The sequence below is a fragment of the Argentina silus genome, assembly GCF_951799395.1.
Source record: "Argentina silus genome assembly, chromosome: 13".
Lineage (NCBI taxonomy): Eukaryota > Metazoa > Chordata > Actinopteri > Argentiniformes > Argentinidae > Argentina > Argentina silus.
The window spans coordinates 7,745,024-7,763,145 of record NC_139667.1 but is presented as its reverse complement, the minus strand read 5'-3'; the positions used below and the strand labels follow the sequence as shown (position 1 = coordinate 7,763,145).

The window sequence follows — 18,122 nt, the reverse complement described above, 5'->3', positions numbered from 1 at the left end:
TAGTTGATACTTATCCCCAAAAATACACTCAACAGTAAATGAATAACTGTGACTTGGAATATAAACAGCAACATAATAAATAATGTTCAGATTGTAATACATTCAAAACAAAGTATTGACTATGAAAACAAACACTTGCCTTATTTTCTCTTTTGACAATTTCCTTTGTTAAGTCTTAAATAACATTGCATGTTTACACAGGATTGTTTTTTTAAATTGTGTGTATATATGTAAGCAAGAACAGCTTGCATATTTAAACCCCAAAATAACCATAACCCCTCTCGTCCTTGCACTACAGCCCCCTGTTACAGGACCCAATATCATTTCTAACCATTCCGTCATAATCATAAAAAAAACTAAAAACTTCTTCCTCACTTTCGTCTCCTACTTAAGCCTTTGGGTAACATTGGCTAAGGCAACAGCAAACGCCTGCACGGCTGAAAAAGGATACTGGAAATCCAGGATGTAGGCATTCCCGTCGATTCTGCCAAACTGCATCACCTAGGGAAAGACGAAGTGAAAGGAATCAGGGAAACAAATAAATGTTCTGCCCAAATGTTTTGCAACAATAATACTAATGTAAATAATTTGACGTTATAACTGGCATGTACAGTAAGTGTTTATTTTATTTTTTTTATCAAGTTTTACATATATAAGTAATGGAAGGAAACTCATACTTGTCTGCCATCCAACTCTATCTGAAAGTTCTTTGCAGACTCCTGAGTCACTCGTCCTCCAAAGTCAAGCTGGTAGACCTGTGTGGCTTCATTCCACAATGGCTGCTTATTGGCCATGACATAGACAAATCCCTGACTGCCCAGGCCACGGTCCTCTCTCTCATTGGCCTTACGGCACTTGATTTCCTCCAGCTCGTTAGCCATTCGCTGGCTGCGTTTGCTCTTCCAGCCCTTCTTGCTGCTCTGGCTCTGGTTCATTAGTTCGTCACCGCTGATGAAGAGCTCAGGCTCACTCTCTGAACTGTCCTGAAACTCATTTGTGGTCCTGTTCAGCTTCTTGGTTTTGTTAGGCTGCTCTCTCTGCCCTTTGGGTTTCTTCTTTTCTCTGCCTCCGAGTCTTGGGCTAGAGATGAGAGAGTTGAAGTCAGAGAGGGCACGACCCTCCTTTTTGGATTTGCCCTCTGAGACGGTGGTCATGCTGGCCTCCTCAGCTCTGCTGTCCAACCTTTTACGACTCTTCTTGCCAAACCTGTCTGACCCCTGTGGAATTGGGCTTTCATTTAGGGATGACGGCTCAGGGAAGCCACTCGCAGACTCCGCCAGTTCCTCTGTAGCACTTTTAATGTTCGGCAGCTCAGATGGAGGAGGAGGAGGGGGGAGAGGGGGAGGTGGGGGTGGGGCAGCTGGAGGTGGGGAGAGGATTGGCTTCTCTAACACCTGATGAGACTTATTAGAGAGGGCGCCGGTGGGGTCCTGTATGGGTGGACAGGGGTAGGGGTTCCAGGGGTGCAAGCTAACAGGGTGCAGCTGAAGCCCAGCGCATGAGCTGGCCCCTGGGTACATTGGGGGGAGAGGGCAGCAGGCCAAGTTGGTAAGATTGGGTGGGTAGCCTGGTGGCAGGACCAGACTGGGATCCTGCTGAGCATAGGGGACTGGGGAAACCACCTCATTTGGTGGTGGGGGGCTCTGCAAGGACTGAGGTAGGGGTCCACTGGGACCTACACCTGGAGGGAAGGGTGACAAGGAGATCTGGTAACCTGATGGGAACGATACAGCACTAGGACTGCTAGGAGGTTTTGTTGTGAGCATAAAAGGCAGGCGTGTCACGTCTAAGTGCTGAGCTTGGCTAAAGATGAGTGGGGGCGGTTTGTGTGGTCCTGGCGGGGGAGCCAAAAGGGTCTGCTCTTGGGATATCCAGAACTCTTCTGCAGTGGAGGGATCCCATTGGTAAGGTGGGGGACGTTTAAGTGTCAAATTAACCTCCCCAAGAGTTAAGTGACGCACAGATTTCTCTAGATGACACTGCTGCTGATTTAGGGTTTCATCTTCAGTAAAGGCAGAGTTCACGTACACTGTCCTATCCCTGCTGTTGTCAATGGGACTCAACAGATTGTAAGATGACTGCGAGGCTAGAGGTGAGGCACTGTTGGAGTGCACAATTATGGTGCTGTGATGTGAACCTTTCCCTGGTGGGAAATCTTGCCGCACAACAGTGCCACCTGCAATCCCACTGCTGCTACTACCACCACCACTAACACTGACACTGGTGCTGCTGCTGCTGTGACTGCTACACTGTGTGCACGTATACAGAGCAGTCGGCACCCTTTGCTGGTAAGCGTGTGCCATGGCACTATTGATTTTAGACTTGGTGGGTAGGGTTCGTGAGGCATCAACTATCTGTGGCACCTTCAGAGTCACATCTCTGCGGTCACGTCTCAAAGTAGCATGAATCAGACTACTGTCAATTCGTTGCGGAGGTGCAAGTGTAGTAGTGTTGACCTGATTGGCTGGATCTGGGTAAGGAGGTGGGTCTCCGCTAGGTATAGAGTATCGGGGCACCGAGAGGCGGCTTAGAGTTGCTGAGCTATAAGGAAGCTGCATGTTTTTTTTCTCCGACGAGGTCACTTTAAGTGTGGCAGAGCCCCCCAGGCCTTGAACAGCGTATGCATTCTGGTTACGTATGAGTCTCCTACGTGGGCGACACACCTCCTCGACATTTCCACGGCTGTCAAAGGTGGTAATTCTCTCGTATCCCATTGGTGTGGGATACTGAAGACTCACTGGGTGGAGGGAGAACTCATCCTTCTTTAGACAGTGGTCTGCTGCCAGCACGTTGGGGTTGTCACAGTTGGTGATGAGGCCCTGAGGAGTAGTGGAGGTGGTGGCTGTGGCAGCAGAAACCACAGTGCCTGGGTAGGGGGGTGGAGGATTGACCTTCCTCATCTGGATCTCCAGAGATATATCTGCCTCCATGAAGGATGGAGGTAAAGACCTTGGTAGTTGTGGCTTCATCGGATGAGGATGTCCCTGCTCTCCTCTGTCTAGTCCGGGCTCTGTGGTAGGGTGGGAAATCTGTGGCAGTACATGGAGCTGTTGCAAAGTGATGGTGGGATAGCCAGAGGGTGGAGGGGGCAGTGTAATTTGCATCTTAAACTGCTGCTGCATCTGTTGATGCTGCCTCTGCATCTGTTGATGTTGTTGCTGTATTTGCTGATGTTGCTGTTGCAGTTGCTGCTGCTGCTGCCTCATCTCCTGAATCTGTTGTCGGATTTGCTGTTGTTGCTGCTGCATCTGCTGCTGCTGTTGGTGGATCTGTTCGTGTTGTAGTTGCATTTGTTGGTGTTGCTGATGGATTTGCTGTTGCTGTTGAATTTGCTGTTGGTGTTGCATATGTTGGTGTTGTTGAATCTTCTGTTGTTGTTGTTGTTGCTGCTGCTGCTGTTGTTGCTGCTGCTGCTGCTGTTGCTGCTGCTGCTGCTGCTGCTGCTGTTGTTGTTGTTGTTGTTGTTGTTGTTGTTGTTGTTGTTGGTGGTGGTGATGGTGGTGTTGTTGGTGGTGGTGGTGGTGTTGCTGTTGTTGTTGTTGTTGTTGTTGTTGCTGTTGTTGTTGTAATTGTTGTTGTTGTTGTTGTAATTGTTGTTGTTGTTGTTGTAATTGTTGTTGTTGTTGTTGTTGTTGTTGTGTCTGTATTAGCTGTGGTTGTTTAGACTGCTGTTGGTGGGTCTGTTGTGACTGCAGACGTTGTTGATGAGGTTGTGGTGGAAGGTGATGTGGGGGCGGGGGTGGAGGCAGAGTCCCAGCCAGGAGCTGACCCATCTCTAGCCCATTGAAGATCACCTGTCCTGGGTTAGAGTACCGTGTTGGCACAGAGTACTGTGCTGCAACAGCATCCTGACCATGGTCGGGGACTGGGACAGCGGCTGCTGCCGCGGCCGCTGCAGCGGCCGCAGTAGCTGTAGGATTGGTCAAGACATCAAGCTGAATGTTCTGGTTGGCCAGCAGGGACTGGACGAGCCCAATGCTCTGAGTAGGGGACATGGCTTGGGCTGGGCTATGGATAGGGGCGATGGGGATGTTGACCGTGCAGGTAGGGTTGTCACCAGTCACTCCAGAGGGTCCCATCACTGAAAGCCAAATCAAATGACCTTCCAGTTAATGTCATATCAGGAATTACAACTAAACACAATCATATAGAATTCATTTTTCACTTCATTCCTACCTGGTAAATCATCCTCATCCTCACTGAAGACGTTGGGGTTGAAAACAGGCAGGCTCATGAAGTCAAGTGAAATCTTTCGTACCTCTGGAAGGTAAATTGTCATCTGCCTCGGTTGCAGATGGAGCAAACTGGTCTTGTAGATAACTGAAACAGAGAAAGTTCTGTGTCAATACACAGGTATAGGGGCAACATAATGTCTAGTGTTACCAATTTGATATTTGTTGATTTTTTTCCTTTTAAATGTTAGCCATGTTACCTGCACCAAGATTGGCAGGCAAGAAAGAAGCAAGTCCAACAATCTTGAACTTTGTCCCCCAAATGTTGGAAGTGACTTGAGCAAGGTAATTATGCTGTGAAACAAAGCACATATGAAGCCAGATGAGAATTGTGTCATAAACATATATTACTCCATAACACGTTATGCTCATACGACCAGATATTCAGACAATACCTCTGTGATTCCATCCATGGAAAACTCTCTGCGTGTCAGACTTGGGGATCGAATTTGAGGCTTCTTTGTTGGTAACCTTGGTGATCGTGGTGTTTCCTGAGTAGGTTTGGGAGATTTTCTAGATTCTATGTTCATTCTGCAAAATTATGATTGAAATTATGAATGAAATTACTATTTAGAAATGATGAAGAAACACTTTGTATCAAACGTATCATGCCTGTATCAAACAATCAACATGAATTTAAGCCACCTTAAAATCTATTTAAGTACTGTATAATCATTTTATACTTATGTTTTATGTTTTATACTGTATGAATATTATTTTCATGTGTCTTCATCTGTCTTCCAGGCAATTTAATATAATAATATAATATATGCCATTTAGCTGATGCTTTTATCCAAAGCGACTTACATTGCAGTGAGTGCATACATTTTTCCGTATATATGGTCCCAGCAGGAATTTAAAGATATAGGCTACCTGGAAAGCTTGGGTGACCTGTTTCCTCTTGATAGCTTTGGTGACTTCTTTCCAACCCACTCATCACTCAGCTCAATGTCACTGGAGTCAGAGCAGTTACAGCTATCAGTCATGTAGGAGATCATGGCATTCACACACACTTCATCTGAAACAAAAAAGAAATTTGGCAATTCACTTCTGGCCAACAAACTGTGGCCTCATATCTATTTTGAGCTGCATACTACAGTATTCTATACTAAAACCCACCTGCTTTGCTGTCTGTTTTCGGGTCCATGATGACAAACTCCGGCCGTAGCTTGCTGATGCGGCGTCCTTTGAGGATAGGCACCAGTCCTCCCAGGTGCTCAAGGTAGAGAGTGTAGCAGGGGCCCCCTGCCTCAGGGTTGTCCTCCACCCGCTTCATGGTGCAATGGAGCCTCTCGTTCCCAGCCGTGGGGTAGCTGACAAAGTCCCGGATGTTGTTGGGGTCAGGAATGGGCGGCTGAAGAGAGTAAAAAGTAAAAAGCATTAAACTTGGAGCACCACAGAAATAAAAAAAATAAATAAAACATAAACACATTTGCATCATTGCAGTGATACTAGGTGCCTTTCAACACTGAGGTCATCTAAATGACTGAATGTAATATCCTTTTACCTTAATGGTGGGTATGAAGGCAGTAGTGACATAGGAGCAGAGGAGGGAAGGCATGTTCAGTTTGCCCACATCCCTCTCCTCCCGTAGGGCACTGGCGATGCCCTGCTGGCACAGCAGCTGGAGGCTGGCCACCCGGTGCTCCACACGCACCACATACAGCGCTGGTCCACACGCCAGGAACAGACGAGAATCTCTGTGACCCCAACAGATGGTGGTGATCGGTCGCTGAAAGGTTGAGAAAGCACCACAGTCAGCCCTTTTGGTTCTCCTGTCATTTTCATTTCATACTACTGTGTGTTTAATTTCTGTAGCTAGTGATTCAGTGAAGATTTTCGATCACTTTGATCAAGAGTACAAAATTCAGGTCACGTGTACAGTGTAAATGTATTGGAAGTTATCAAAGCCATTTTAAGAGTGCATGGAGCTGATAACTCACTGTCTATAGAAAATACATGTTCCAAAACACCTCAGGGTAGAGGGCAGCTGACCTGGGCAGGCGTCTCCAACGTGTAGATATGTTCCCCCTGGACATTGTAGAACTTGACAAGGGCATTCCTCATGATGGATGCACAGGCTGAGTCTGTAGGGAGGCCATGCCTCTCCATCCCAGCCACTGCCAGGAGGTCCCCCTGTGAACACCACTGTACCTCCACGTCTGTGGAAGAACTGCCTCAGTGAGGGTACATTCATACTGCAGTATACTGTATGACTGTGGGTGGGTCTACATTGAACAGTGCAAGCACACACTCCCAAGTAATCACACATTCAAACAATGGCAAACCAAATCCCATGGATGGAAGGAATACATTACCTTTGAGGCCTGAGCGGATTATGGTCGGAGAGAGGTCATCGTAGTTATTCATTAAACTGATGTCTCCAGATATGAAGCTGACCGTCAACAGGGGCTTCAGGTTACGCACTTTGGGGAGAAATACAAGTATAGTTAGTTACAACATACCAAAACATACCCAAAGAGATGGGTTAGATGTTTTTTTAAGAGCATGCATTATGCCAAAGGTGTTAAAAAAAACAACAACCAATATGTACCTTGAGGTGGGGCATTGTCATCAGAGTCAGTGTCACTCTCGGTGCTATCCTCCACCAAGAAGCTGGGGCAGTTCCATGACATGCCTACAATTCCATCTGACTCATGCAGCAGGACATGGGCTAGCATGCGACCGTGGCAATCCATCACAATCACCTGACCATCAGCTGTGCCAAACAACACCTAAAGTGTGCAGGGGATGATTAATTTCTAACAGAAAGCAATATTTCAAATACACCTGTGACAAGGAGGTCATTTATATGTATTCGATAGGTCAAAACATGTACTACTATATAGATGTGTGTTTCGGTAAAACCAGAGACAGTGTGTACAGTACCTGCTGGTCATCAGGAGTCCAAATCCCGCAGGTGATTTGACTCTCCAGGTTGATCTCAGAGGACCAGTGTCTCTGGCCACTGACCGATCCCACCAGGACAAAACCATCCCTGTAGGCGATGAGGGCCTGAGTGCCGTCATGTGACCAAGTGAAATCACTCACCTAAGGGAAAGAGCCAAAAATCCATCCTTCACTAATCCCGAATACACATTCTTCCCATCAATACACTCCTCCTCTCCTCAACAATAACAGTTATAAGTTATTCTTCGACAATCTTTCCATCAATTCATGCCAAATATCATTTAGACGATGACTGTACATTTGGATCACATTTGCATGCTTCTCTGTCTCGGTGCATTTCATGGTCAGTGATTATGCAGGTGTGTAACAAAGTGAGTAAGTGAAATGGTGTGACTTACCTGGGCACCGCGGTCATTCACCAACTCCACAGACCACCGTCCCTCATACTGAATCCACACGAATATGCCTCCCTCCATGTCACATGTGGCCAGCTTCTGAAAGGGCTCATTCCAACGCACCAAGACAACCTGCAAAGGCCCAGTATGAAACTGTCATTGCACCCTATACCCACAGGGGGCTGTCTAGGGCTGTAATTTTGAAATGCCATACAGTATTGCTCATATTCAACAAAAAAGGCATTTGCTGTATGAGGAAAAAGATAACGTCGAGTGACTCTCCCAATCAGTGTACATATTCCATACAGACATAAGATAGTCTACTCTTTTGTGATGTGTGGCACTGGCAGCCTAATTCACTGAAATCACGTACATCAAATCAAATCAAATCTAACTTTATTTATACAGCACATTTCGTACACGGATGCTACACAACACGCTTCTGAAATGAAATTTCTGAAATGAACATTGCGGAATGAGAGCCCCACCTCACTGTTGTGTCCTCGTAAGTTGAAGTTGATTCTCTGAGGGGTGTTCCTGTCCCTTCTACAGTGGCTGGATGTGAAAGTCACCCCCACAACTCCTCTCCCGTTCCCTGTGGCCAGCCAGCCCTCCTCATAGTACCGCCTACGGCACACTGGCTTGTCCTTCTCACTCTTGGGAACCCTCCCCTTCCATGAGAGGCAGAGGATGTTGGAGTCGCTGCAGAGGATGGGACCGTGTTCCACAGCAGCCAACATCCCTACAGAGTGACCAGGCTAGATGGAAGGTGATGAGGGGAGATCATTCAGAGTTTGATGGTGTAAGGGTCATTGAGACTCATAAGGCTTGATTCATGACAGCATTGCTATGCTATAAAGGCATGCTTTTCTAGGACATTTTATTCCTAGATTATTCTGAGGGACAATGTTTTCCAATGTTTCTTTACAATTGTTATTGTTCATACTTGATGGACTTGCAGTAAAGTAGTAAAACTGTATGAATGATAGGATGCCTGTTCAACAGGTACAAAATCATCCAATCCAGTTAAGTCATACATACCTTATTATATCATTTCTTTGCTTTGAAACAAATTCAGGTGAATCTAATCAACTCCATCTATGTACTGTAACTGCTGGACTGTACTCACCTCATAGTTCCTGGACATCATTAGTTAGAATTTGGCCTCTGAAGGTGGTGTCCATATTTCCATTCAGATGATGCACTGAAGAGTGAGAGAAGTCCTGATGCGCAGAGAAAAATCTATGAAGAAAACAAGGGCATCATACAGCCAGATGTTGCCCAGGATTCATTTTACTGTATCAATCTGATCAAATAAATCCCTTGCTTTTGGTATGAATGGCCATGCCATATTGTCTTCATAGTGTGATTCCAATCAAAAATCGGGTATAGAAGCCGTTCTTGGTATCAAAAAAGAAAAGAAACCTAAGAGAAGAATATATTTAAGTTAAGCATTTTTTTTTAAATTGTATTTCTGACATGAATAACAGCTGCCTAGTCATTCAGTGCATCAACCTTGAAAAGAATAATGCTTCCAGCGAAGCCATAGAATACTGGTCTCTATGCAACGCTGCATTGAACAGTCTGAACACTCTCGTTCTTGTCTCCATATGTACAGGGAACATTAGGCTGTTACGTAAGAAAAACGTGATACTTCAATAAAACTGGATTTCAATGTAAACGCTAAACTGATAAGAAGCAGATCGGCTATATTTCCATAGGCTATTTCAAATAAACACGATTAGGCAATCAATGAATGGTCCGTCCTAGTATCTATGTAAAAGGCCTTTAATTAATTCAATAATTAGGATATTTTTCTCAATAATAACCACCCTATGCTATTTCGTTTGGATGGATTCAGAATAAATGCTGTTGTAGTATCTCACCATTCGTGAACACGTCGAGTCTTCTTTGCTACTAATGATTCCAATTCAACTGCAGACAGAATGAAGAGGACATTAAAATGAGAGATGGACAGATTATGCTACGTTGCAGAACTCACCTGAAACGAAGGGCGCTGGAATATCATTGATCTGTGCAGTCGCGCAACCAAGCTGTCGCTTTTCAGATGGGACTTGCTTGTGCCTTTAAATCGGGTTGCCATATATGGGTATAAGCAGAGAAAACATTTCAGCTGTTTGAAGAAGCATCACTGCTGGTCCGCACTCAAAAACATAGTTGGAGATTTGGACTATTTATTCATAAATGAATCTAATTATAATCTAAATCCATCTCAAATTATCTTTATTTCAGTGCGGACCAGCAGTGATGCATTTATTTAGACCTGTGTGCAATGCACATGCACTACAGCCTATGTTTGTAACAAATACATCTTCCACACCCAAGTGAACGATATCCTTTGGAGAGAGAGAGGGATATTTCTCTGAAAATGGCAACCCATTCTGACGAACGCCTCTGTGTGCTAGGCAGTCAACTTCAGGATGTGTTCACAAAACGTCACTGCGGCTGGAAGTTTATTTATTTGAAATAAACTTCGAATTTGAAAGGAAAATATAACTTATTGTAGCCCACTGTTTAATGTTCCTCCTTCCTCTTACAGGTGAGGTCTATGATTGGCCTCTCTCTTTCTTTCACTTGACAGGTGATTGGTCTTTCTTCTGTTTGTATTTGGGTGAAGCTTATAAGAAGAAAGTTCCAAAGTCTTGAATTGCCACTAAACTTTATTGTCATATCACATTACAAAAACTTGTGGGTCACAAATAGATAATTAGCCCTTCATCTTATTGCACATAGAATAGATTGGAATGCACCCATCTTACCAGCACCTAAACAGAAATACATGACCAGAGCACAAACAACTTTTTGTCCATTCCTTAGTTTTTAGTAGACTGAATGGAGGGGAGGTTGCCATTAGGCCCCCAGAATTGATCCAACCTCTGGAATTCTTTCATATATCCCCAGCACGTCATGTGTAGCCAATATGATAAACTGTCATCACTTAATCTCTGTCTTCCCTGCCGGTCTTTCCTGGTGGTCTCCTCAGGTGCATGTATCTTGGAAGGCATGGATGACACTGTTATATGCTGGAGGGGGAGTTTGTGTGGGCAAGAAGCCTCTAAGACCATTGTTGCCCAACCAGAAGGAGTTTCGTTGCGCTGGCAGGAGAGAGGCCGAAGCTGCTGAAGAGTGTGTGGCGATTGAGTCATGAGGCAAGGTGTCCTGGATGTCACCTCCTGTCTCATCATGACCAGTCCTGCTGCCCTTTGGCACTGGGCGGAAGGTGGAAGCTTGGGAGCTTGGCTTGCTCCCCAGTGGGCCAACTGGCTCAACGGAGGGCTGGCGGTAGAGACTCAGGACACCGCCTCCTAGGCTGTTGTCACTGTGCCGGTCAAATATGGTGCTTCGGTAAAGGCCCCTCCGGCTTTGCATGGCGATGTGTGGGTGGGAAGTGCCTGAGTGCTGTTTGGGCCGCCTGGTTATCCTTGCCGAGGCCCTGCGTCTGGACATCCATGTCAGGAGGATGTAGATCAGGGCTCCAATCAAGAGGCCCACCAGCATGGACAAACAGAAGGCCAAGATTAGGTTGTCTGGAGAAAAGGAAAAAGGGATAAAAGGATTTTGGAATCAGTATTTCACAGATTCAAAGTCAATAGAATTATTATCAGTTGTGGGAAATTTACAGATTTCAGTATACTGTCCTGTGGCTCTGAACAATATAAACTAGTTTAGTTCGCCTATCTCTATGCACTGTAGTTTAACATCTGTTATTTGCATTGACAGCTTGGGGAATCAAAAAAGACAAAGAGAGTATTTAAATTATTTACAATGATACTGCTTAAAGTGTTGTTTAAAAAGATCAAATGATTCTGTACACAAAAAAGAGGAGGTGATTCTATATGTAACAACAAGACCATGCATTTTATTTCATTCATGTTATTTTGGTCCATTGCACCAGTCTTCACAAAATTCTGTGATTCTGAATGATAAAATAGATACGTGAGCTTTTTGATTTTTGAATTAAGATGATTTGGTGAGAGGATGCTGGTTATTTAGCCAAAACAATGAAAATTAATGATAATGCACGGCAACATTCGTCCAATCAGTACTGTTTAGCATTAGGTTACAGCATGTGCTTCTTGACATCCAATGAATTAACTTTCTTGTTTGATCACGTTTTGATTGTGCTTGTTTTCTACAGTCCTCTTATTGCAATGAAAAACTGTAAAAACTGTCTCAATAACTGCCCAGAATATTCCTGAAATAACTGCCCAGAATATTCTGAATTTGACAATAACCTCAATCAGCTTCAACCTCCACTGAAAACCGAATGACATTTTAAGTCTGGACACTATGATTTAGAATGACAATCCTTATCATACAACTCATTCAGCAGTTATCAGATAGCATACTCATATTTCCTTATCTGTGGTCATTATCAAAAAACAACAACTCATGCACTATAAAGGCAGGCTTAAATTCTTACCTATGTTAAATGTTTTTAGTATTTCCAAAAAGGCATTTGTCTCATTATATGCCATTATACCAACAAAAGTGGGTGAGAGAAAAGCAGATCACATCCACCCATCGAGAACACAGAGACACACTGAACCCTTTCCAAGACAGGCTGATCCACTTTTTTTGTTTTGTTTGCAATAACGGAAACTTTGCTGTCATGTTTCCTGCCTCTACCTTTAAAATTAGCAAGTGCTTTGCTTATCTTCGTGGGACAGAACTCTGGGAAACTGAGTTGTTTCCTGTTTGCATCATTTCCTCAGGATCAATAATCCTTAACAATGGCCTCTTGGCTCCATTATTAAAATGAAGTCATGCACATGTATTTCAATGGCAACCATGTTGACCTTATATCATGTTATGTTATGCTAATTTGGGGTTGTGGGGTAATAGGAGTACTGTAAGGTCATACAGTGAGATAACAACATATAACAACACAACCTTCCTCTGGCCTACAATAATCTCATTGTTTCCATAGTCTTGCAAGTGTTACACTGAGGTTCTGATAAGCAAACCCTCACAAAAGTAACTGTCCAATAGAAAGTGTACTCTATCTAGTATACAGCCTCTGCTGGGATTTCCTTGAATTGTTGTGCTACTCCCACTTAACTCCTCCCATCAGCTAAAGTTGCAGTGTATGGCTGGGCACTTTAGCTGAATTGTTGATTTGCAACAGTTGATTTGCAACTAGCTAGATATTTCAAGAGAATTATTTCGGAATAATTGCATCATTTCATTTTGATTAGCCTTGTGAATATGTACTACAACTGGTCGTGTACATTAGACAAACTCTTGCGTGTCAAACTCAGGTCAAACTACAGGAGGTACATTACTATAACATTCCAGCAGATGGCAGTGAAATCAAATGCATGTCAGACAGAAAGCACATCATGCCACAACCGATTGTGGGCAAAAAAATGATGAAAAAGCACTTCTTAAACACATTTAAGAAGTGCTGCATAAAAGTGATTTACTTTCAATGACAACGTTTGAATCTGTGACTGCACCCAACTTGGAATTTAGCCTTTTCGATTGACTATTGAAAAATTCATGCCTATTTTGACTTATTTTAGATTTTTTTTATATAATGCTTTGTTTTTGTTTTGTTGTTAGTATTTATTTTACTTACTATATTTGAGTATTCGTGTATGTATCTATTTACTGTATATATAAGACTCAGTCTAATAAATATAATACAGCACTGGCAATGAGCGATCAGCTACAATTCTCCGTTCACCATACCATGCCGTAGAATTTCGACAAAGCGCGAGGAACTACACCATAAATCAGTCGACTCCTCCCCGCAGAGTATTTTAGTCATTTACATAAAGCAGATAACGTAGAGAAAACTTTTTGAACTTCTTGTGTAATTAAGTTCTCGCTTCAAACACTAAACACGCTATAATGTTTGAATGTAACCATTGGCAACACACAAACACACACACACACACTTCCTCCCTGAAGTTTACACACACCATGCAGGACAGGACTGAAGTGGTAAGAGACGTTCAGCATTCTACTATTTGGCTCAAAATGTGTTATTTATTTACTGTATTTCACCAAATAATCATGTTGAATTATCAAGTGGGCCAATTAGCAACTATGCCCATAAGTAGACAAACTTTCAATTATGCAATTGTGCACTCTTACTGACGGTCTAATTTCGCCTCTTGGCTTGACACATTTCCCGTACACTATGCAATGCATCATCATCACATCGCATCATCACATCGCAGAATAGCCCGAGCACTCCTACCTAATGTCTCTCACAGTTGCAGTGCGTGCATTTGTACAATTTTACCATTCATTCAGATCATGATGCATATTTGGTAATGGTATCATGATGTAGCCCAGACAATGTCATATTTGTGTCGATTTATTTGACACTTTATTTTACAGTCCTATTTTAGCTGCCAGTATGATGAAGTGGTAACAATTGCAGGCTACTTTAATGCTTGTTTAAGAATTGAAAGGTTGGTAACCATTTTTCATATTAATGAAAAGTAATAAATGAATAAGACACTTTTATAGTGGTGCTTTCTTAAATCTGATTTATTATGCCTATGAAATATTTGACAATGGGAGCTGTCACCTCTACAGAAACACACTGACACACATCTCTTCTCTCTTCAGACCATAAATGGAAGGAGGGCTGCTATTGGGTGACAAACCTTTGGGCCCTACAGTATATGAAACCTGGACTTCGATTGGACCCTCTGCTACAGAGAGAGAGAGAGAGGTGGAGAGAGAGAGAGAGAGAGAGAGAGAGAGAGAGAGAGAGCCAAGCAGAGACGAGAGGGGGATGCCCTCCTCTGAAAAGTAGTGCAGGATCATCTGCCGTCTGCATCAGTGTCCGACTGTGATACAGTAGCAGAGAGACGCCATGGCCTCACCAAAGCAGTTTGTTCGATCCCCCCGGGACATTGCCAACGTGATGCAAAAACTGCAAGGTATGTGTCATTCACTGGATTCAATGGGGGGTACTGGGACTTTGTGTATACTCCTGTCTCTCTAGGCTGCTGAGAGATTATGCTGATTCAATACCTTGGCTAAGTGCCGATGCTTGGCGAGTGCCAGGCTCTTCTGGGTAAAGGCAGGATGCAGACTCTCTCTTTCACACGTATGACTGTAACATTTGGGGACAAATGGTACTTCGCGTTCTGTCACCATGATGATGATGATAATAACCTATGGAGCGTTATAGATGTTTCTTATGATTTCCCGATCAGAAGTTGTGGGAAGTCAACATGATTTAGGTCAGGCGATGTGTGGCTCTGTGTTCTGCAGTGCTGAGGGATATGCTAAGTTAATCCTATTGGTGAGAGGTGAATCACTTGCCTCTGTTCAGGATCCCATTATGTAGAATGAGTGTGAACATAATTCTATTGAGCAGTCAATGAACTCTGATGGCACCTCTTTTGTTGTCTGTGTTTAGTTCTGTCTTTTTTGAGCCAAGATAATGGATAATTCAGTTTAAAGAACTGAGGAGATGAATTTGGGAAATTCCTGCAATAAATTTAATGGTCATCAAACTACAAAGAGTCACATTGTTGCAATGTCCTAGATAAGTGTTTATTCAGAAGAAATGTGACCTTAGAGTAGTACGATTGGTTCACCTTCAAAGCATTGAATGGGTTCTCAGAAATGTTGTTGGGACTATTCATATAAAACACGTTTCCTGTGAAGTATAACCCATACATAATGTTCACAACACTTCCTCACTACAACGACAAAGCAGATCTTCATAGTCACTGTCTTGTTCTGTACAAGTAATGCTGCTTGGGGAAGTCATAGATAAGGTTGTCATCTCACACTTTGGTTGCCATGGAGCCCCAAACTTGCTGCAAAGAAGCCCTCATTTGCCTATCTTTTTAATGGTGGGATTAATGATGATATCTTTTTCTTTAGAAACACACTCTCACTCAGCTTGCAGGAGATCTTGATTACTCCTACTGATCAGCGCATCATAAAGACAGGCTTAAAGTGATTCATGTAATGTGCTCCCTGACATGTAAGTCTGTGTCTCATCTGAGACATCATAATGAATGCACTGTGTACTGTGCATGCATACAACCTGACACCAGTCCCGTCCTTGGAAAGAGGACGGATCGATACAGGGACTCTCTTCTTGTTTGGTGTCTCCCTTTCATTACAAGGGCGTTAGGCCTTGTAAATCACCATTTGGGCTTTTTCAGCTTCTATTCCACTTGTGGAAGTTGTGCCACTCTTATACTTTGTCGGTCTAATACATTATCCTAATTTTTGTATGTAGCTTGTTTCCATAGTTACTGCTATGAAACATCTGCCTGTGGTTGTGCCATTGCTGCCTATGAGTTCCTGTTCTTGGGTGAGAGAGTTTCCTGTATTCTGGCTATTTCTATGCAGTGCCATGTAAGCTGTGTCTATAGTGGAGGAGACAAGCCTATGCTTTACCTTAACCTTCTATACCATCATATACCTGTCTAGTGCTGGAACTGTAGCTAAACATGTGACCAGTGGTAGTGAATGTATAGTGCAGAGCTCAGTATTTTTATTAATTCATTTACATGAATAAATCATATGCTTTTAGAATGTTGTGATAGTGACCGAATGAATCATAGCAATGTAAATAGAATGTACTGTAAAAGTGTGTGTGCCTGCGTGTGCGTGTGCGTGTGTGTGCGTGCGTGCGTGCGTGTGCGTGAGTGTGTGTGTGTGCGCGCGCGAGTGAATGAAGATAATGAGAGAGAATGAAACCTTAGAACTCTCAAGTTTGCTTAGGCATGTCCAGGCATGAAGGGGCATGTGATAACCTGGGTCATCGTCAATTGAAGTTAGCGCTAAGCCAATGGCAACCTATTATGTGTATCCCATTGAAAAGTGGATCTTTTACATTTATGGCATTTAGCAGACGCCTTTATCCAAAGCGACTTACAACAAATACATTTGTTTAAGTAAGTGAATCATCTATCCATCAGTTATCATAAGGAAAAGTAATCTATGGTAGGACCAGGGGCTATTGGCAGTCACAATGCTAGAAGAAGGAAGAATTACAATTTTTGAAAATCTATTTGCATGTTTGAGCACTTGACCGTGAATGATAGCCAATGATGTACATTTAAGGACGTGGCACGACATACAGCATCTCTACACTTCCTCTCTGCCCAAAGTTTAATTCATTCTTTTGCTCTAAATACTCTTTAATATTTCTGAGTATGGAAATGTAAGAGCATTCTTCCCTCTATCACGGCCAAACCTATACAAGGCCCTCAGAGATGTGCTAAGGATACTGTGAACAGTGAACGGCAGACTGTACAATATAGGCCTACGGTATCAGTTTACTATGGCTGAAGCTATAGGCCTGTTCTGGTGTTGGTCACATCTGGAACAGACAGATATGTATTTATGCTTAACATCGTAACTGTACACGAAAAAGGTACCAAACTTCCTGTCACAAAAAGTGTCGCATAGCAAGGTCATATATGCAATACCAGTGTCCTGGCGACTGACTGAGGATGTTTTTGTTTTAATTATGATTTAGTGTCATTAAAGGATTTATTAGGGCTTAGCGTCTAACCAGTTTTGGTCTGAGTTATTACCCCTTCCTAAGTCAACAGTTTTTACCTGCTAGCTTAGTCTCAGGTACAGAAACATGTCACAGTGCTGTTGCACCATAGCACTATACAGTAGAATCCATAAACCAGCAGAGAGGGTCAGGAGTCCTCAGATGCTCTCGGATTACCACTGATGTCTTTTAGTGCCTGGAGTGGTGTGCATGACTGTCTGGGTGGCTCTCACTTTCAGAATGACTGGGCCTTTGCGGTTAGCGTCTGTGATGTGTGTCGGAGGAGGATGTGAAGAAACACTGCTGGTTAAGAGTGTGTGGTGGTGTTGCGTGTTATCATTCTCCTAACAGGATGTACAGAGAATGCACCAGACCCAATCAATCAGAATTTTGGAAGGGTTGCATTGACCATTAATTCCACTGTCATTTTAGCGGTGTGTTACAATGTTAGTGTTGACAATTGTTTTTTTCACATTGTAGTTTTGTATTGTGTGTACTTTTGTATCCTGTCTGCAAACTACATTTCCCAGTGTGATAATAAAGATTGACTTGACTTGATAGCTTGACTCTTCAATGTGAGTTGCGTATGCACTGTGCAGTGCTCTCTAACCGGTGAATTGAAAGCAAGTAATGCTGTTCCTTTGTGATAGTGTGCAGTCACAGTACCTCACGGTAGTGCGTGACTGGATGTGTTGTCAGCTTTAAGAGGTGCCTCCATCTCACGGTGTCAGCAGCAGCTGCCAGAGACTCTTATGGCCGAGCTAACAGACTGATATGATCTCATGTCTGGAGAGAGACAGGTCACCACTCTCTCTCTCTCTCCCTCTCTCTCTCTCTCTCTCTCTCTCTCTCTCTCTCTCTCTCTCTCTCTCTCTCTCTGTACCAGCTCACAGGGGCTGCTTGAAATGAGCTTTTCTAACAGCTTTCCAGGAAACAAGGCTCACAGCCTTATTATTTACATTATTGACCAATATCAATGCAATAACTGCAACTAACATACTGTATGTAACTATTTTGCACAATTACCCAAGCATTTAAAGTTTCGATGATTACCTTTGTGTATTGATA

At 43.3% G+C, this 18,122-nt stretch overlaps 3 protein-coding genes across 3 annotated transcripts in view; 1 reads left to right on the top strand and 2 right to left on the bottom strand.

Moving 5' to 3' along the window:
- Window positions 1-384: 384 nt before the first annotated feature.
- tulp4b (TUB like protein 4b) lies at window positions 385-8,684 on the bottom strand (the record flags this gene model as incomplete). The annotated part of the gene is made up of 15 exons (XM_083682879.1): window positions 385-501; window positions 678-4,081; window positions 4,177-4,320; window positions 4,433-4,526; window positions 4,628-4,763; window positions 5,106-5,250; window positions 5,352-5,586; window positions 5,740-5,964; window positions 6,228-6,394; window positions 6,551-6,685; window positions 6,787-6,967; window positions 7,122-7,283; window positions 7,541-7,669; window positions 8,026-8,295; window positions 8,667-8,684. The coding sequence occupies 15 exons, from the start codon at window positions 8,682-8,684 to the stop codon at window positions 385-387; spliced, it is 5,562 nt and encodes a 1,853-aa protein (XP_083539005.1).
- A 1,691-nt stretch (window positions 8,685-10,375) lies between these two features.
- On the bottom strand, window positions 10,376-12,061 carry myct1b (myc target 1b). Its single transcript, XM_083682864.1, has 2 exons — window positions 11,982-12,061; window positions 10,376-11,085 (listed from the first exon to the last, which is right to left on the bottom strand). The coding sequence occupies exons 1-2, from the start codon at window positions 12,034-12,036 to the stop codon at window positions 10,538-10,540; spliced, it is 603 nt and encodes a 200-aa protein (XP_083538990.1). The 5' UTR covers window positions 12,037-12,061; the 3' UTR covers window positions 10,376-10,537.
- A 2,332-nt stretch (window positions 12,062-14,393) lies between these two features.
- The window catches only part of syne1b (spectrin repeat containing, nuclear envelope 1b), a gene marked incomplete at its 5' end in the record, with an annotated part of 74,050 nt that continues 70,321 nt past the window's right edge, over window positions 14,394-18,122 (top strand). The window contains one exon of the mRNA XM_083683160.1: window positions 14,394-14,460. Coding sequence (XP_083539286.1) covers window positions 14,394-14,460 — 67 coding nt within the window. The remainder of the gene's footprint in view (window positions 14,461-18,122) is intronic.